We start from the raw sequence: 20,840 nt of genomic DNA, 5'->3' as shown, positions 1-20,840 counted from the left end.
AGCCTCCCAAGTAGCTGGGACCACAGGCGTCCGCCACAATGCCCCGCTATTTTTGGTTGCAGCCGTCATTGTTGTCTGGCAGGCCTGGGCTGGATTTGAACCCGCCACCTTAGGTGTATATGGCTGGCGCCTTAGCTACTTGAGCTACAGGTGCCGAACCAAAAGCATATTATTTACATTTACACACTGCCTCCTAGCAAGGACCAAGGCAAGTTAATTACCTCCAAATTCTAGCTCCTCTATACTGATTAGACAAAAGGTAGAGGAATAAAGACCCAGGTCAATTAGTCAGATTGCCTTGAGAGAACATTTCATTTTGTTTCTGGTTACAAAGCAACAATAATCAAAGACTTACTGCTGTCTGAATGACTGTGTGTGGGCAGCTGTAGTCTTCATGTGGGCAACACTAATTTCATCTGAGAACTCTTCTACAGTCTCAATGTCCACTTGCTCCTCATCATCCTCAATGTATTCTACACAGTTATTCTGAAATACATCATTCCAACAGTAAATTAATGATTGGGAGGCAAGCATACTTGAACTTTTCAACAGCATGTTTCCCTTATAAAACCAACTACTGTCAACAAAGATAACATATGACTAGAAATAACAACCAAGAACTTCATTATAGGCTGTAGATAAATATTAAATTAGATTGTAAAGGAACAATCTCCAAAGGGCTGCCTTAAAACTTTAGTGTTAGTTCCAGCTATTTGGGAGGCTGAGGCAAGAGAATCGCCTGAGTCCAGGAGGTGGAGGTTGCCGTGAGCTGTGACGCTTACAGCCCTCTACTGAGGGCAATAAAATGAGACTCTGTCTCTAAAAAAAAAAAAAGAAAGAAAAAAAAGACTGTCTAAGAAAAAAAAACCTTATTGTTAGTGGACAAAATTCAGGTACAGACATATTAATGCTTCATAACTCAATGTCAAATAACAGTAAAATAAAATTTGGTGAGAGAAAATGTAGGAAGGAGACAATTCTGGGTTCTATTTTAAGGGCGCTTCATGACTAACACCTTATCAGATACCCACAAATCAACACACCTTAACATAACAGGCAGATATGGAAATAAAATACACAGCTCAGCCTTCCAAGTCTCTGAAACCCATGAAATAAGAGCTTTTGAGAAATTTCAGGTTTTAAAAGAAGCCTAGGATTATTATACTACTTTATTATACCAAAAAAGGAGCAAATCAAATTAAATATTAAGTACCTGTTATAGAAACTCACTTTTTTTTTTTTTTTTTTTGAGACAGAGTCTCAATCTGTCCCCCTGGGTAGAATGCCATGGCTTCACTGCTCACAGCAACCTCCAACTCCTGGGCTCAAGCGAGTCTCCTATTTCAGCCTCCCAAGTAGCTGGGACCACAGGTGTCCGCCACAGCGCCCAGCTATTTTTTGGTTGCAGCCATTATTGTTGTTTGACAGGCCCAGGCTGGATTCAAACCCGCCACCATAGGTGCTGAGCCAGAAACTCACTATTTTATGTAACAGTAGAATTATATGGATATATAAAATTAGCAGATATTTTTAAGTCCACCTTTAAAAGTAGTGTTTACTATGCCAGAAACTAAACAAGGAATATATTTTCTATTAACTATAATCATACTGTACCAGAGAGGCACAACTCAAATTGAAGTATCTCAATTACCTTATTAACTCTATGCTTAAACTTGCTGGAAAAAATTACTTACCCCCAAGTTACAGGCTCCATAAAGCTGATAGACACTACATGCAAGCCATCACTTACATTCCCCATCCCAACTGAAGCACAATTTAAACAATGTATATTATATTCAAACAATGTACACAATATATATTAACTGTAGGAAGCAAAGTCAACAAAATCCCAACAGAATTTAAAGAAGTAGTAATGTAAAGTAGATGCTTTAGACAAGATTTAAACTGAACAATGCCTGCCACGTATGATTTTAACTACAGGCTTTGTAAATACATGTAATGTCCAGTATCTTCCATAATGGAATATTTAAAATGGCTACTCATAACTTTCCTCACACTATTCCAATATAATGCTAATCATTAAGTAGGTGTGGGAAATGCACATAAATACAATGTAGAATTTAGATTTCAGACATCACTTAATGCAATGTCCTTACTTTTTAAAAAAGTTAGTGTAACGTGTTTGTCTTTTTTTTTGCAGTTTTTGGCCGGGGCCAGGTTTGAACCCTACCACCTCTGGTATATGGGGCTGGCACCCTACTCCTTGAGCCACAGGCGCTGCCCCTGTTTGTCTGATTCTTTATTAGTACATTCGAGTAATGCCTCCTTGGATGATTAAGATACTCTAAAGATCCTGTTCAGTCAGTTCCACTAACAGCAATAGTTTTCACTGGTTTTAAAGCTGGACTGTGTTTTCGGTCCCCAGTTTACCTTGGCTAACTTATAATGGCAGACCACAAAAAGCACGGCATGGTAAGATCTGCAATATTACTTCTGAACTCAATGAGTTTAGTTCTTTAGCTATCTACAGATATCCATTCTTGAAAGGGATTAGACTTAGAATAGGGCTAGACTGTCACTTACAAATGAAACAACTGAGGTACAAAAAAAAAAACAATAGAGGAACATTAAAATACTTAAACATTTTAGGGTTTTAAAATACTAATCTTTTGTTATATCTGCTTAAGGTAGTCAGGCATTAACAGATAACAAAAAAGGCTGAATGAATCTCATGTGAGATTCAAAAACAACCAACTGCACGACTATCAGCACAGAGGGCTATCATCTGCTCCTAAGGAGGACAAGAGTTTATTTTATTTTTGATGACAGAGTTTAGATGTGAAGGCACCCCACAGGGATTTGGCTATGGTCTCCTTATGTTTTACATTAGACTTTAAGTCAGCGATCAGCAAACCATAGCCCATCACCTGTTTTTGTAAACAAAGAGTTTTATCAGAATACAGCCACCATGCTACCACAGCAGCTGAAAGGTTGTAACAGAGAACCATCTAGCCTACAAAGTCTAAAATCCTTTCAGGTCCTTTACAGAAAAACACTTGTCCAACCCCCACCTTACATCACACCTGACTCGCAGTCACTTATGTCAATAAATACAATCCTGAACAAGAAGCCTATAAAAATGTCAGGAAAATGGGCAACGCCTGTGGCTTAGTGGATAGGGCGCCAGCACCATATACCGAGGGTGGTGGGTTCAAACCCGGCCCCAGCCAAACTGCAACAAAAAAGTAGCTGGGTGTTGTAGCAGGCACCTGTACTTCAGCTACTAGGAAGGCTTAGGCAAGACAATCGTCTAAGCCCAGGAGTTGGAGGCTGCTGTAAGCTGTGACGCCACAGCACTCTACCGAAGGCGATGACATGAGACTCTGTCTCTACAAAAAATAATAATAAATAAAAATTAAAAATACAAATTAAAAAATGACAGGAAAATGGCTCAGCACCTGTAGCTCAAGCAGCTAAGGTGCCAATCACATACACCAGAACTGGCAGGTTTGAATCCAGCCCAGTCCTGACAAACAACAATGACAACTACAACCAAAAAATAGTTGGACATTGTGGCGGGCACCTGTAGTCCCAGCCACTTGGGAGGCTGAGGCAAGAGAATTGCTTAAGCCCAGAAGTTGGAGGTTGCTGTGAGTTGTGATGCCACAGTACTCTACCCAGGGCAATAGCTTGAGGCTCTGTCTCAAAAACAAAAACAAACAAAGAAAAATGTCAGGAAAATATGAAACAACATAGGTCAGGGCCAGATGCAGTGGTTCCCATCTGTAATCCCAGTGCTCTGGGAGGCCCAGGTAGGAGGATCCTTTGAACTCAGAAGTTCAAGACCAACCTGAGTAAGAGTGAGAGCTCCATCTCTATTAAAATTAGAAAAATTAGCAGTAAGGTGGGTGCGTGTAGTCCCAACGACTTGAGAGGCTAAGACAAGAGGATCCCCTAAACCCAGGAAATTTGAGGTTTCTGTGAGCTAGGCTGATATCATAGCACTGTAGACTGAGAAACAAGAGTGAGAGACTCTTATCTCAAGGAAAAAAAAAAAAAGAAGAAAACAAAAACTATATAGGTCATATTATAAAAAATAATGACCAAAGTATAGAATATAAGTTGTAGAGACTAAATAGTTTTAGTAGATAATTAAAAGGGAACTTCAGGCAAGGTTAAAGTATTAGATAGTATTTTCCAGTGTTTCTTCAAAAAGAAAGACATCTCTCTCTAAATGCATGTGGATAAGGTCTCCTCTCTCTAGTTCTAAGGTCATTCATTTCCTGTTTTTTATTAGATCTATCAGAAAAGTTATAATCACCTCACATAGAAAATGTCACCAAAACTGAGATCAAATGGGAGTAACGTTTTCAGAATTCTTTTTAAAAACTCAACTTGTAGGGAGTCTCAAGCACCTATCTCCCAGCAGCATAAACCAGCCTTCCCGTAGTACCAGACAAGTCTCAATGAATACAAGCTCAATAAACGTTGCCTGATACAACCTGACACAACAGTCATTTAATCATAATATAAACCTAGGAATCCAACTGAATGTATTAGGTCTTATAGATCTTCTGGAAAAGCTACTGTCTCTAATAAATTGTTTAAATCCTTGAGGTTTCAGTCACAATAAAAATGGGCTCACCACCTTTTCTATATCATCAACCTCCTCACTCTGGTAGTCAGAAACAACATCCACAATTTCATCAATCGAATCATCGGTTTTCTCATTCTCATCTTCTTCATCATCTTCTTCCAAATCCAAAACAGTGAAGTCAGCACTGCTTCTCCCACCCTTCTTCTCTTGTTTTAGTTTTATCTGTTCTCCTGATAGTAGTAAATGACCCTGAAAACGTCCACTCCCTCTGCTGCCTTTTGTAGCTCTTCTAGGACCAATGGACAAGGCAGGAGGATTAGAAATCGTACTCCAAGAATCACATTCTGTTTTTAAAACTCTGGCATTCTCAGTAGTTATACTTTTCCCCAGTAAGTCAGAGATGCCTGGTTCTTGCTGAAACACATCTAAATTTTCTTGACATGTCTTTGTTTCTTTAATTAACTGCTCATCTACCTCTTTCTTACATTCCTGTGAAGTTCTAACACATTTCCGAGTCAAGGGGCCCTTCAGGTGTTTTCTCCACCTCTCCCTAATACCATTCTTCTCCACAGAGTCTCCACGTCCCTTCTCCTTGGCCTCAGACTGTGAATTAGATTGCTGCTCCACAACTTTGCTCCCTGATGATTCGCGTTTACATCTTTCTTTAGAAATGACTGGAAATTCATTTGATTTTTCCTCTGCATTATCTAATCCTTTTTGCTGTTCCACCTTCACATCACCAAATTTCTGAAACTGTACTTTATTTGCATTTTGGACTGTCTTATTACTGGTCTTTTCAGAAATGGTCCTAAATTCTATAACAGTCAGTTTTTCCTTAGGACTGTTATGATTCCTAGTCTCAAATTCTTCATTAACATCTTTGTAGTTTTCACTTGTACGGGACCCAGTGATATAGGAGCGCACAGCAGGTTGGACAGCTGCAGGAACATCTTCTGCAAGGGATTCTTCATCCAAATGATCACCGCCATCTTCCAAGGACTCATTTAGGGTTTCTCCTGAGGCAAGACCTCCTGAGTTCTGCTTTATTGTATTAGCTTCAGGATCTACAGTTTCTCCTGAATGCAGATTCTTCTTAGTTTCTTGCTCTATTTTTATAGAATTTGTTTCATCCTTCTGATCTGCATTCTGGGATTCTCTCTTCATCTGAAGGGAAGCAACATGTTGGAGAATGGAGCTAGGAACAGGCTTTTGTCCTGGGAGCTGCAACAAAGCAAAACTACCAGACTGGAGAGGAATAAGACTGGCTGTACCAACAGGCTGTCCTCCTGAGCTATAAGTTATTTTGGTTTCAGAACCTGTTTTACTTGCAAAGCTTTGTGGCTCAGGAGGAGAAATCCTCAGAGTCAAAGTGCCAGCCTGAGATACAAAACTAGGTCCAGAGGAAACCAATGATGGTGCCTGAGTGATAACATTCACTGCTGGAGAAGAACCAACAGCCTGAATTACAGGATTCATGACAGAGATAGCAGAGGATGATGTGGAAGATGGTGGAGTCTCAGAAGGTTTAGAAGGAGCTGGTAATCGGATTCCCATCACAGACCCTGGTTTAAAAAAAAAAAAAAAAATTTTATATCACCTCTGCCAATATTAAGATTTCCAAGATAATACTTTTTATTTTGTACAGGTGACTACAAAAGACTAAGAAAAACAATCCTGGTATTATTAACATACCATATGATCAACATAATCAACAAAAGAAAAATTCATCAGCAAGATCTCCAACTTTATACCTGGATTCCGAAACATGACAGGCTGTAAGTTGGGCTGGGTATTTGAGCCTCGAATCTGATGCAATGGTAGAAGCTGGACAATCTGCCCATTAGGATGCCTAAATAGGTTCATTCCACTTGGACTCCTAACAGGCTGCAAGACCATCCGATGTCCCTGAAGTTGGGTGTTTGGGACAGGTCTAAGAGTAGGTGGACCCTGCTGTACTGGAATTAGTAACAATCGAGGTCCAGGACGTTTCACTGTGTTTGAAGAGACCTGTGAAGTAGCCACTGGAATTTGAGGGGCATTTTCTGAAAAACAGAAAATGGAAATGTAGTATCAAAATTCCCCTTTTAACACATGTAAGAAAAAACCTGTTAAGACATGAGATCTATGCTGTAACTTCTAATTTGAATTATAAAGTTGGTAAAGACCTATACGTCTATAATGTACTATTTATGACTGATAAAAATTTTATTTATTTTTTTAAGTAAGAGAGTTAGCTCCCTTTTGGTTATGAATAAAACATTCTTAGTCAGTTGAAATGTTCACTATTTAACCAGAGAAATGCTATAACCATTTATTTTAATCCCAAGTAATTAGCCAGACATTGTGAAATTTTACATTTAGAATAGTAAAAAAGAAAAGAACAATTGTCAAGAGATGCAGCTAAAGAAATAATGCTTTTGCCTAAGGTAAAACACAGGTTAAGACTCTAAATCTGGACTCTAGTTAAAAGGATCATTCATGATAAAATTCTCTTCTTCAATTTAAAAATTAAGGCTGGCAATTTTTACTAAACTTAGGACTGAGTTTTATAGCTTATACTCAAGGAAGATAAAGTCAAAGACCAAAAGACTTCTTGGTTTTTTCAATTAAAATTACTAACAAATGGCTTGGCACCTGTAGCTCAAGCGGCTAAGGCACCAGCCACATACACCAGAGCTAATGGGTTCAAATCCAGCCCGGGCCTGCCAAACAATGACAACTACAACCAAAAAATAGCCTTATGGCGGGCGCCTATGGTTCTAGCTTGGGAGGCTAAGGCAAGAGAATCACTTAAGCCCAGGAATCGGAGGTTGCTGTGAGCTGGGATACCACAGCACTCTACCCAGGGCGATAGCTGGAGGCTCTGTCTCAAAAAATAAATAAATAAAAACTGCTGATAAGCAAAGCTTAAAAATTTGTGGAAATTATCTTTCAAAAGGAAAAAAAAATACATCCTCCCCAAAATGGAATGAAATTAAGAAACATCAAAGAAGCAAGGAAATAAAGCCTAGTTAGGAAAAGACAAAAAGATAGTTTTAAAACAAATTGAAAAAGGAGAAATTCACAATAAAAGATGTGAATTAAAGGAGACTTCAAGCCATTAACATTTGGAACCCAAAATACACTTTAAGGACTAGAAGAGATATTTAGAAATACCAAAGACAAGGGAAAAATAATGAGTACTCTAGACAGATTTTTGTTTGGATCACATGGATAAAAATGTAGAAATCATGGTAACAGTAAGCACAAATGAAGCTAGTTCAACATTACCATTAAAATTAGTGAACTTATTTAACATAGTTAATAAATAAAACATATGGTGTCAGCTTATGCCTATAAACCTAGCATTCTGGGAGGCTGAGGCAAGAGATCACTTGAGCTCAAGAGTTCAAGACTAGCAAGAGCAAGAGCCAGACTCTGTCTCTACTAAAAACAGAAAGCTTATCCAGGCATTGTGGTGGGTGCCTGTAGTCCCAGCTACTTGAAAAGCTAAGGGAGGGTGGGAATTTGAGGCTACTGTGAGCTAGACTGAGGCCATGGCACTCTAGCCTGAGCATCAGAACAAGACCCTGCCTAAAAAATAAACAGGTAATAAAATAAATAAAATTTAAAAAATAAAATTAAAAAACTTTTAAAGTTTGCCACTAAATAGAAACAACAAAAATCAACAAACCAAATAAGAATTTGAGCTTAATGTGACTTTCTCAGAGGCATTCTGCCTATAAAATACATCAAATTTCTAAAAGTCATGCTCATGATATTAAGAGGACATAGATAGTTATACAGAAAATCTGGGACTACTCTTAAAAATGAAATGAAACACAAAAGACCAAACTGTTCGTAAAAATAGTATTATGTAATTTAAATTAAAAAATCTCTTATGTGAATTAAGAAACATATTTTACTGAACTTTTCAAATTAAGTTATAGAGAGCAACTCAAAACTCCATTCTACAATTCAGAGAATGAAAACAATCTTTAATATAAATTCTAAATATGTGTTTACTTAAATGTAAGTAAAAGAGGGAAGAGGAATGAAGGGGAAGTCAAGTGAAAAAGTCACAAATTAGTAAGTATCCAAGTTGGGATTCTTTTCATGAACAGAAGTCAAAATTACACATACTTTGGCTTTGCGCTCGTAGCACAGTGGTCATGATGCCAGCCACATACACCAAAACTAGGGGGTTTGAACCCGATCTGGGCCAGCTAAACAACAATGACAACTGCAACAAAAAAATAGCTGGGCATGTGGTGGGTGCCTATAATCCCAGATACTTGGGAAGCTGAGGCCAGAGAATCACGTAAGCCCATAAGCCCAAGAGTTTGAAGTTGCTGTGAGCTGTGACGCCATGGCACTCCACCGGGGTGACACATTCAGACTCTTGTCTCAAAAAAAAAAAAAAAAGAAAAAGAAAGAAAAAAATTGCACATACTTCCTCAGAAGTAGCAGCTGAGTTACCTCTTCTTATAAAAGAAATGTAAGAATATTTGTTAGTATTAGTATTTTTTCAAGTGGCATTATAGAAGATAGGTCCTGGTCTTTGCTATTAAGTATTTAGTATTACTTCAGTATTTCCTAGCTTTCTCATTAACAGAAAGAGAACAAGCCATATGCTCAGAACATAAAGTAGCTAATGAGAATTTAAAAGTATACTTCAGTATTATTGCTTCCAGTATATTTATGAGGTTAACCTCTATTATGATAAATAATGCTGGCTTCCAATTAATGTCTTTTTAAAATATATTTAAGTAAAACAGTATTTGATTTTAAATAAAAATATTAAACAAATGACAGTATAGGCCGGGCAGGGTAGCTGTAATCCCAGCACTTTGGGAGGCCAACCAAGGAGGATTGCTTGAGCCCAGAAGTTCAAGACCAGCCTGAGCAAGAGTAAGAACTCATCATCTCTACAGTGAATAAAAAAAAAAAAATCGGTTATTCAGGAGGCTAAGGCAAGAGACTCACCAGAGCCCAGGAGTTTGAAGTTGCAGTGAGCTATGACGATACCACAGCACTCTAGCTCAGGTTAACAGAGCAAGACCCTGTCTGTATACACACACAGGTACAGATGGGACTCACAGCAAAATATATCCTGAATAGGGTGGCACCTGTGGCTCAATGAATAGGGCACTGGTCCCATATACCAAGGGTGGCGGGTTCAAACCCGGCCCCAATCAAACTGCAACAAAAAATAGTCAGGCGCTGTGGCAGGTGCCTGTAGTCCCAGCTACTCGGGAGGCTGAGGTGCCTAAGCCCAGGAGTTGGAGGTTGCTGTGAGCTGTGACGTCACAGCACTCTACTGAGGGTGACAAAGTGAGACTTTGTCTCCAAAAAAAGAAAAATATATCCTGAATAACTGAAGTCCGAGAAACAATGGAACTATCAAAAAAATGCCTACATTATAGTTTCATGATAGAATTAAGAGTAAAAACATTAGAATCCATATAGCTTGGAAGACATGATCTGTTAAAGTAAGACAAATATAAACCTTGAGGTTCAATAGGAAATTAAGGCAGCTTCACCAACAATGACCTCACTTCTACACCTATCATAAACGTATCATCTTTTATAAGCTTATTTATGGGAAGAAGCAGAAGACAAACAAATTTAATATCATGATTCACTTTTCCCCTCAACAGAATTCCAATTATTTCAAATTCCTTAAGCCAATAAGAAATTGTTAACTAAAAATTGATAAATATAAAATATTAGAGTCCTAAAAAAACAAATATGCTTTTTTATGTCTATTTCAATCAGTTCATATCTAATAATAGGTACCATTTCATAAATAATTTTTACCATATAACAAAAGTTATATAGCAAGAGTGTATTTTAATCTTCAGCAAGACAGAGAAAAAGTCCTCTCAGGACAGGAAGAAGCTCTCACAGGAAGAAGCCCTCTCATTGCTTCTTAAAAAAAATCACCCCACTCCAAAATAAGAAACACCTTCATGTGGAGATTCCCTCCTCACAGACACCCCCACTCTCAGCACACAGCAGTTCCTCTTATGCCTATCTTAATAGCTATTCCAACAGTTCACAGATCCATCTGCATTATTTCAGTATCCTTCAGCCAGCATTTTCATTCTACCGAGTGTCTTTAATATCTCCAGAGGCAATCTCCAGCCCTATTAAACCATAATTCAAAGCTATTCGAGTTACCTATTAAGGCATAAGGTATTGTTTGTTTTAATATTCTAGTTATAAAACTGCATAGATTTTCAGTGATTTGTCCTAACCTTCTATTAACCATGAGCTCTGTTATTTTTAATGTTCAGTGTTGCAGAATGCAAAGGTTTTCAGGAATATGTATACCATGTTATACCAGAAATACCTACCCTGTTATCCTGATGTACCTATTATCTTAACATAATCACAAAGTTACATAAATACCTATACAGTAAAGCTGCTAGTAACATCTAGGCCTTACCTGGTCTCTGGCTCACTGGTGGACTCCCATTAATTCCCGAGATTATAATAGGAACAGAGCCCAGAGATGAAGTTGGTGTGGTCACCATGGAGGAAGATGCAGCTGTGGTCATCACGACTATGGAAGTGGAGGCAGTGGAAGCAACAGGAAGAGTTATGGTTGGAGGAGATGCTACCAAAGACTTAGGAAAAGCAACTGAAGCCACAGGGGTAGTTATCCCAGTGGTTTTGGTAAGGTTCACAGTGGCTGTAGACTGGGTAGATGTTACAGGGGTACTGGTATTAGTTTCAGAGACCTCAACAACCCCTGAAGTGGTGGCACCAGAAGAATAAGTAGTTTCTTTAGTTTCCACGTCAGAAATAGCAGTCATAGGTGTCACAGCAGTAACATTTTCTAAAAATACTTGAGGGGTGGTAGTGACAGCAGCAGTCACAGGGCTGCACACCTGAACTGGTTCAGAAGAAACCATAGGTGTGACGACCATTACTGGAGAAGGTCTGATACTGAACTTCTGTGGCCCTGTCAGGGGTTGGGGTGTGCTAACTCCAGGTATCTTCTGCTGCAAGGCTCCAACTTTACTCATCACAAACTGTGTGAACACACCACCAGGAGAGGGTCGAGCCGCTGCAAATAAAAATTTGCAGGTCAAAAATCTTCAGTTCTCATATTTTATCCTCTTAGTGACTGTGCTTATCAACATTTATTGTGCACCACTGGGTCAATTTTGTACAGGTACTACCTACCTGCATTATTTGTGCCAATTTCCACCCAAAGAAATCAAACACTTCCCTTAACCCAAAACAAACTCTTAAAATTTTAAAAAGAAACTGATTAAAACTGGGTGTTCCTACAAAATTCTTTGATTATGTAATATATTCATATTGTCAGGACACTAAAAAGATAATACAACAACAAACAACTTCATCACCTAAAACAAATCAAAGTAGTAAGAAGGACAGGATTTCCCCCTCAATTCTTATTCTAAAACTTTTTCCTTCCTTTCATTCTTCCTGCCTAGTACATCTACCTCTTTACACAGTTGTCTTACTGTGAGACAGTTACGTACTGCATATTCCTAAAATATGTAAGCATACTTTTCAAAGGACAGCAAGACAGGGCTGCTTAAAAAAAATCAAAATTAGAGGTGGCCTGTGGCTCTAGGGCACCGACCCCATATGCCAGAGGTAGCAGGTTCAAACCCAGCCCCTGACCAAAAATTGCAAAAAAAAAAAAAAATCAAAATTAAAGGTGCTTTTTAATTAAAAGAGTTAAAATAGGTTCTTTTTCAGGCATACAACAGCTTTCCTCTATCCTCACACAACTCTAGCATTCAGCAAAAGATTTCAATTTCCTGTAAGAGGAATAATAATACATAATTGACAATTTTATTAAGCATTTCTAAATAGATTTGAAATAAGAATTCAATAAACCAACCGTAGATACTCTCAATACTGAAACATAAATGATTCAAGAAGGTAATTTATTACACACTTTAGTATTCAAGTGTTAAGCAAGGAAAGAGGTCTTTGTTCACAGAACAGGGATAAATGGAACAAAACAATGTTTCCAAAATTACGTTTCCAAAAGCCTTCTACTTTAAGCCTATACTATACTGACCGACTCCACTAGCTGCACTAACTCCTTGATTTCTTAAGTCCAAGAAAGTGCCCAAAACACCAGCTCTCACTAGAAAAATGATATAACAGCATTTTTTTTTTTAGACAGAGCCTCAAGCTACCCCCCTGGGTAGAATGCCATGGAATCACAGCTCACAGCAACCTCCAAATCCTGGGCTCAAACAAGTCTCCTGCCTCTGCCTCCCAAGTAGCTGGGAACAAAGGCGCTCAGCACAAAGCCCGGCTATTTTTTTTTTTTTTTTTTTTGGTTGCAGCCATCAATATTGTTTTTGGCGGCCCGAGCTGGATTTGAACCTGCCACCTTTGGTGTATGTGGCTGGCGCCTTAGCTAACTTAAGCCAAAGGCGCCGAGTGGCAGAAAAAATATATTTTTTTTAATTTTTAATTTTTATTTATTTGCAGTTTTTGGCTAGGGCCAGGTTTGAACCCACCACCTTTGGTATATGGGGTCGGCGCCCTACTCCTTTGAGCCACAGGCACCGCCCCCAGAAAAAATATTTTTAAATGTCTTCCCTTTTAACAAACAAAATTAAAATCCTAAAGCTTTCCTATAATAATAAGACCAGTATAAAAACCTTGAAAATAACTATAGAACTACTCAATTCATCTAGTTCAATTTACCTAGTATTGTAGGTTATCAAAACAGTTACCAAAAAAAAAAAAAAAAATTCAGGCCAGACATAAGAATGATGTCAAATTATGTATTCCTCTTTAACTTTTACAACTTCCATACCTATACCCATTAGCCCAGCACCAAGTCATAGGCCTTTCCAAATCATATGTACACTTCAACTTACCAATTGGCCTTTTTGCTGAAACAAACGCCTTCAGGTTCTTCCCAGGACGATTTGTTGCAGTGCCGGAGGAGGATGCCATTTTGGAATTGGATGTTGAAGGCAACAGGGTACGTGGTTTCCTGGATGCAGCCACCTTGGCATTGGATGCTACCTTGGAGATGACAGTACTGAGGGTTGAGAGGTCCAGGACTGAGGGTCGCAACCTGCCTGTGATATATGCAGCTAGCCTATTGGCTGGATGCAATGCCCCCATCTGTCCCAATAGCAACTTAGCCTGCGGGTAACTCTTACCATTAACCTGAAACAAGTGGCAAAGAGAAATTCTGTAAAGATTAAATTCTCTTGCTAACTCCTCTCCCTTGACAGGGGTTTCATTTTTACAAGGTTTTATAAATCTATTTTTCAGATTTAAAAGGGAAAAAAAGAAGTAGGCTTCTCCCCTTCAGGATAATCTGAGTAATCAGGTGGTGAAAAAAGCTGTCATCTGATATTCTGAACTGATCTCATCTCCTTCATTTTGTAGTTTACTTTTTAAAATTTTATTATTATTATTTTGGGGGGGGACAGAGCCTCAAGCTGTCACCCTGAGTAGAGTGCTGTGGCATCACAGCTCACAGCAACCTCCAACTCCTGGGATCAAGTGAGTCTCCTGCCTCCGCCTCCCAAGTAGCTGGGACTACAGGCACCCGCCACAACACCCGGCTACTTTTTGGTTGTAGCCGTCATTGTTGTTTGGCAGGCCCGGGCTGGATTCAAACCCACCAGCTCAGGTGTATGTGGCTGGCGCCTTAGCTGCTTGAGCCACAGGCGCCAAGCTTCTTTTTGTAGTTTAGAAACAGAGAATCTAAGAAATTCATCCTTATAAATCCTACATATATAAAAGATACAGTCAAATCTAAACAACTGGACTGATCTAATTGTTTTACTTGTCACTGAGCACTTCTGATTAAACTATTAATAATCAATCAGCAAAAATGAATCACTGTGTTCCACAGAAACACTCTGACAAGGCCAGAGGGGCATAATGAAGCCCTCATACAGGGGTCCTTTCAAGTATCCTTTATATTTGAAAAATAATGTAGTGAATCTACTTGAAGTTATCAAGGAAACCATTGTTACACTAACCTAAGCCACAAAGTTATCTGTTTTCAGCTTTCAAAAGGCTCAACTTTCAAGTTATTGTTTTCATCTCTTGGATAAAACATGGGCTCATATTAAATGCTGGAAAATAGCTCACTGAAATTCTAGATATAATAACTAAACTGTCAGAAGAAAGTGAACCAACAAATGAGGTAAAGATTTTCTCTGTTACCTGAATTAATTAGACTGTCTATCTTGGGTAGTAGCATAGCTTTTTTACTTAAAAACAAATAAACAATTCTCCCAAGGTTCTTACCCATGTTCTCTAGGTCACATGGCTGACTAACTCTAGAAAAAATAACATTTTCTGTGTTTCTTTTTCATAAGTTAAAAGTGGGAGGAGACAAAAGAAGTAAAAATGGCAGGACGAGATGGAGTGAGGTGGAATCTACTCTCTATATTAATAGGGAATTGGTGAGGAGAACAGCTATAGCAAGCTCTTCCATCTTCAAAGACACAAAACAAAATTACTCTTTGCTACTTAAGTTGTGATTATTTCCAAAGAGATCAAAAGTATCTATGTCTTGAATTTTTTAAGAAGGACGTGATCTTTCCCCCTGAAAGTAAAATTTACTATAGCTTTTTTAGTCTACATGGAAACTAGGTAAAATACCTGTATGTGTTCCCTTGCGCCTGTTCTGAAGACTACTCATCAGCTTTCCCAAATCTACATTACAGGTGCCTGACTGCTCATGCAGTTACATTCTACGGTGGCTTTGTCAGTTCTAAGCAGAAGAGAACACAAAATTTCTATGCTTGTATTTAGGTAGTCTAAATCTCACCAGAAATATCTTAGGCAAGTCTCTGCTTTCAAAGTCCAATCAATAAACACAACAAAGAGAAAACACAGTTTTCCTCATCATTTAAGAAATACCAACAGAAGCAGTTACATAGCACCAGCAAGAGCAAACTTACTCAGCTTACTTTCCTTAGTGACTTGGAAGCAATCTAATAAAAGTCAAATAATCTTGTCAATAATGAAGACACTTCTCATTCGCCACTCTGATTAAAAAGTTCACTTAATGTCACTGAGCAAGAGAAAATCTTTTTGACTATATAACTTACATTTTAATTCAAAACTTTTCCTTTCAAATTTACTAGATGCCAGTATAATTTTATAAATATAATCTGCCTAAGTTATTAAACAGCAAGGATAATGATGTTTTTCCTATATAATGATTATACTGGCAAAAGCCCTATAAATCAAATGAAGAAAACATTTTATGTACTATTTGAATAACATCTTACTAAATTAAAAATTTTCCAAGTTTCCAAACATATATTGCCTACCTTTTTTTTTTTAAATAAAAATTTTTGTTTATTATTTTTTTTGCAGTTTTTGGCCGGGGCTGGGTTTGAACCTGCCACCTCCAGCATATGAGACTGGTGACCTACCCTTTTGAGCCACAGACACCGCCCCATATTGCCTACCTTAAAGTCAATTTCATCTTCCCTTCACTTCTAACATTCTCATGGTTTTGTTTTGAAAGCTGTCTGCCAATAATAAATGCCAAGAATGAGACAGAATCTCTGACTATACTTGTTTAGTTGCTGAAGTATCACTACAGCCCAGGTAATAAAGTTTAAGAAGAAAAACTTTCTGGGAAGGCAAAAAAAGAAAATTATAAACTAAATATAAGGCTCTACATTTCTATCTGTAAATTTGTCAAAAATTCACTCTATGTGTGTATCTAACATAGGCCTATTACAAAAAGATAGTAATATTGTCACCCAGTTCCCAGGAAATGTAAAGATAAATGATATAAGACCCATAAAGGGCTCAGAAAAATAACAATGTTACCTAAGTATAAAAAGGTGCTATACCCAGATTAAAGGTAATTCTCACCTGGATAAGTCCAGATGTACTTGAACTGGGTTTACGTTTATAGGCCACAAGCTTCCCTGCAGGAGAAAGCCCTGCATAAAAAGGTAGGCCTTTGCCTCCATGTAATCTCTCCCTCACTGAATCCAGGACATCTGTCTGCACAGGAGAGATATCATCCATTTTCCCAGGGGACAATGGACCATCAGGAGTCTCTGATCCAGATTTCTCAGCCATATCATCTTGGTCTTGACATGATGGCATAGAGATTTTCACACGAGAAGAATAAACAGGAGGGTTCTTCTCACCCCGGCTCTTTCGCTGAGAAGCCAACTCAATGATGAAGCTGCCCACCTTAAGTGATTGTGGCATGTTGCTATTGATGTGCTGGGATAAGATGCTCAAAATCTTGTTTCGATCCTCCTCCCAGTTGCAGTCTGAGATGATCTCTATCAGTTTGGTGGGACCACCAGGTGACCTCTGATGCATATAAGAGGCAGAAGAGGATTCCCCTTCATTGCAGGAAGACTTCCAGCTCTTTTCTGATTAAAAAAAAAAAAAGTGAGAGTTATTTCTGCAACAAAGTATTTTATGCAGAAAGAAATCTGAATAGTTTCTCACTGTCCAATTCCTAAGTATTTTCAGAGGTAACCTAATACATAAGATTACTACCCTACTGCCTGGGCTCTCTCTATATAGGGAGTCCCCCAGTCAAGAGCTTACAAAAAAAGCATGACCTGCATTAAGCTTAATTGGTATAGGTCACTATTTTGCTAGCCACATAGGCAATACAAAGATACCTTCAAGATGCTTTGAAACCAATACTAAAGAACTGCAAGGGAAACAGTGTTCTGATTTTTCTTTAAGCATATTCTACTTCTAGTTTTTGTTTTGTTTTTTTTTTGAGACAGAGTCTCACTATGTCACCCTCAGTAGAGTGGGATGGTGTCACAGCTCACAGCAACCCCAAAGTCTTAGACTTAAGCAATTCTCTTGCCTCAGCCTCCCAAGTAGCTGGGATTACAGGCACACGCCACAACGTCCAACTATTCTTTTGTTGCAGTTGTCATTACTTAGCTGGCCTGGCCCAGGCTCAAACCCACCATGTTCAGTGCATGTGGCTGGTGCCGCAACCACCGCGCTAAGGGCGCCGAGCCTCTACCTCTAGTTTCTAATGCAAAGACTTCTGAATTACCTGTGCCTCTAGACGTAACTGTTCCATTTCTACACTGTGCACAGATCACTCAACTCTCCAATGTGTTTCCATCTACCACAACATGCTGACTAGATACACTATTTTAGTAGACAACTGGATTTCTACAGCAGAGCTTCCCAGTCAATGTGACAATTACAGGTATGTCAAAGACATAGGCCTCTGTAGCCCTCCCAAGATGCTCAAGCTTTCAGGCAAGTTGTCTCTATCCCAGCAGCTTCCTCAACTTACCTCAGTGTGCTATAGAAATATCATTTTCTTCTATGTACCATGACATTTTTTAAAAAGTTAGGAAGAACCACTGTTTAAGTGTCAGAAGTCTTAAAACTTACAACCAAAACTGATTAACTCCTTGGTCACTATATCTAATCATAATAATTCTTATAGTAGCCTCTGGTAGATAAACCAGTGATATTACTTCATTTCTACCTCTGCATCTTCTCAATGGTGGCAGCTATGAAATACCTGAGGGAAATTTTCTTTTTTTTTATTTTTATTTTTGAGACAGAGTCTCAAGCTGTCACCCTGGGTAGAGTGCCATGGCATCATAACTCACAGCAACCTCCAACTCTTGGGTTCAAGTAATCCCCTTGCCTGAGTTTTCCTATTTTTAGTAGAGATTTGGGGAGGGGGGGGGGCGGAGATCTCAAATTTGCTCAGGCTGGTCTTGAACTCCTGAACTTAAGCAATCTACCCACCCCAGCCTCCAGAGTACTAGAATTATAGGCATGAGCCACCTATAGTTCAAAAGCTAAGGATGCCAATATCGCTCAGGTTTGGAAAGAAGTAAAAAAAAAAAAATTCCACTGACCTCATCCTAAATGTCTCTTGCAATAACATAACCTACAGACATGAATCAATGTTCTTTCATTTTTGAGAGCAGGAGTGTTAAAACCACACAAATAATGGGAGAACACTTTTACATAATATATTTTTGTCAAATGCTAGCAACAGGGTAGGAAGACATATTCTGAATTGGTGGTTGTGTTTTCCCCTTTATAATCCAGCCTTATATAATTACTATCAGATGGTAAGATCGTAGTTTTTATTCTGACCTTGTGATTTATCAGAATCGTCCTCCAAGTCACAGGTGAGTTGTTTTAAGGGCTGCTGTTCAGAATCAGGTTCCTAAAGAAGGAAATAACATAGACATATTTTGATTCAACATACATTTAATACTGAAAAGAAACCAGGACACAAATATGAAATCTCTTATAGAAGCTGAAATCAGCAGGATAATTAAAATGTCAACAGCTTCACTTCTGCACAAATCATTACTATCATATAAAAACCCCAAGAGGCTGAGACAGGAGGATCACTAGAGTCCAGGAGTTTGAGGCTACAGTGAGCTATAATCATGTCACTGCACTCGCAAAAGCACGTAATCTTGCCCTCTAAAGTCTTTGATAGTAATTGAGTCATCAAGAAAATAATTTACATCGTACTTTATAGTGTTTTTTAGTAAGGGAAAAATATTTACTGTTTAACGTGACAGGCATCAGGTGTTTAGAAATTCACGAATGTGAAAAGATGCCCTAATGACAGGTAAATAATTCAATTAAAACCAGAAATGTTTTAAGTTAAAAAAAATTACTCTAGGGTTGGAAAAATTAATATTCTTAATAACCCTAAGGAAAAGATCACTAGAATAAAGTACACAGAGAAATAATGGATACACATTTCATGTAAGCCTTCTCTGCCCCATAACAAGTAGAGCAGATTCATTATTCCAATACTAAAATTCTAATTATTCTAACAGTAATAGAAATTCTAATACCAAGAATGGAAACTGGAAGTTAAAAAGAAATTATACAAGTAATTCACCTTTACAGTACAGTTCTGAGGACTAGAATGACATGAGCTCTGCTGCTGAAATGATGGAGGTGGGGAGGGGGAGGGGGAGGGTTGTCTCTGTTCCTCTCTTTTTCGTTCATATACTCGAACTCGGGCACAAGTCATCATACTTTCAAAGTACAAGTAGACCGGATCTTTGTCCTCTTCCCGAATCTGTAAGTTTCATACAATAAAACATTCCATACAATGGGGAAAAAAGTCTCCTAGACTCCAAAAGAAAAAGGATGCTCAATTTTTGTTTCTATTACAACAGTTGAAATTTTTAATGCAAACTTTAAAATCAAATACTACAAGTACATTTCATATGTGCTGAATCTTGGAGCCCTCAGAAAGGATTTGGTCCTTTACTAGGAAATTTCAGATCATGGCAGAGCAATGCATCTCAAATTATCTGTGGTGAAGAATGCATGTGTTAATTACCAGTCCCATCAGAGACTGGCACAATAAAATAAATTATTAGAAAAACAAGACACATAAACTGCAAATCCAGGAATTTTACTCTGTTCAACCAGCTATAAAGGTTCTAAATATTTACTCTTTCTATACAGTTGACCCTGGAACAACACTGGCTTGAACTGCATGGGTCTACTTATACATGGATTTTCTTCTGTCTCTGCCCACTTATGAAACAGTAAGACTAACCCCTACTCTTCCTCCTCAACATGAAGACAATGAGAATGAAGACCTTTAAGGTAATTCACCTCCACTTAATGGAGAGTAAACAGATTTTCTCTTCCTTAATGACTTTTTTTTTTTTTGAGACAGTTTCATGCTGTTGCCAAGACTAGAATGCCACGGCGTCAGCCTATTCCACAGTAACCTCAAACTCCTGGGTTCAGGCAAGCCTCCAGCCTCAGTTTCCCCAGTAGCTGGGACTATAGGCACCCACAATGCTCAGGTAATTTTTTTCTATTTTTAGTAGAGATAGGGTCTCGCTCTTGCTCAGGCTGGTCTCAAACTTCTGAGTCCCAGCCTCCTAGAGAGTTAGGTGTTAAGTCACTGCATTCGGCTCTTATGATTGTTCTAAGAACATTTTCTTCTCTCTACTTTACTTAAAACACACAATACACAAAATATTACTCAACTGATTGTTATCAGTAGGCTTCCAGTCAATAGCAGGGTAGGAGCTAAGTTTTGGGGGAGTCAAAAGTTATTTGTAAATTTTCTACCACACAAGGGATCAGTGCTCCTAACCCCCAGATTGTTCAAGGGTCAACTGTACTTTCTATCATCACAGACCAATAACAAAATAGATTAGCAGAGACTACACTTAGTAGCACTGTACTAGAGGATTTTTCTTCAATTTAAATAGACTGGGAAGATAAATTGATTTGATAATCAGAATTGCTTAAGTTATTAATACAACAACAATCAGCTCTTTTTTTTTTT

The 20,840-nt window shown here is 38.3% G+C and overlaps 1 protein-coding gene across 11 annotated transcripts in view; it reads right to left on the bottom strand.

The window, feature by feature from the left end:
• MGA (MGA, MAX dimerization protein) overlaps positions 1-20,840 on the bottom strand; it is a 144,238-nt gene that overhangs the window by 24,463 nt on the left and 98,935 nt on the right. For 8 of the 11 annotated variants that reach the window (XM_023514266.1, XM_023514272.1, XM_023514267.1 and 5 more), the window contains 8 exons: positions 19,422-19,604; positions 18,653-18,725; positions 16,409-16,926; positions 13,423-13,720; positions 10,989-11,612; positions 6,310-6,600; positions 4,607-6,120; positions 356-486 (listed from right to left, as the gene is read on the bottom strand). In XM_023514266.1, coding sequence (XP_023370034.1) covers positions 356-486; positions 4,607-6,120; positions 6,310-6,600; positions 10,989-11,612; positions 13,423-13,720; positions 16,409-16,926; positions 18,653-18,725; positions 19,422-19,604 — 3,632 coding nt within the window. The remainder of the gene's footprint in view (positions 1-355; positions 487-4,606; positions 6,121-6,309; positions 6,601-10,988; positions 11,613-13,422; positions 13,721-16,408; positions 16,927-18,652; positions 18,726-19,421; positions 19,605-20,840) is intronic. The other 3 variants (XM_023514270.1, XM_023514271.1, XM_012806363.2) reach the window with 3 other exon arrangements.

Source organism: Otolemur garnettii, unplaced genomic scaffold (assembly GCF_000181295.1).
Source record: "Otolemur garnettii isolate 467f Iridium unplaced genomic scaffold, OtoGar3 scaffold00050, whole genome shotgun sequence".
Classification (NCBI taxonomy): domain Eukaryota; kingdom Metazoa; phylum Chordata; class Mammalia; order Primates; family Galagidae; genus Otolemur; species Otolemur garnettii.
This window is presented reverse-complemented; position numbering and strand designations above follow the sequence as displayed.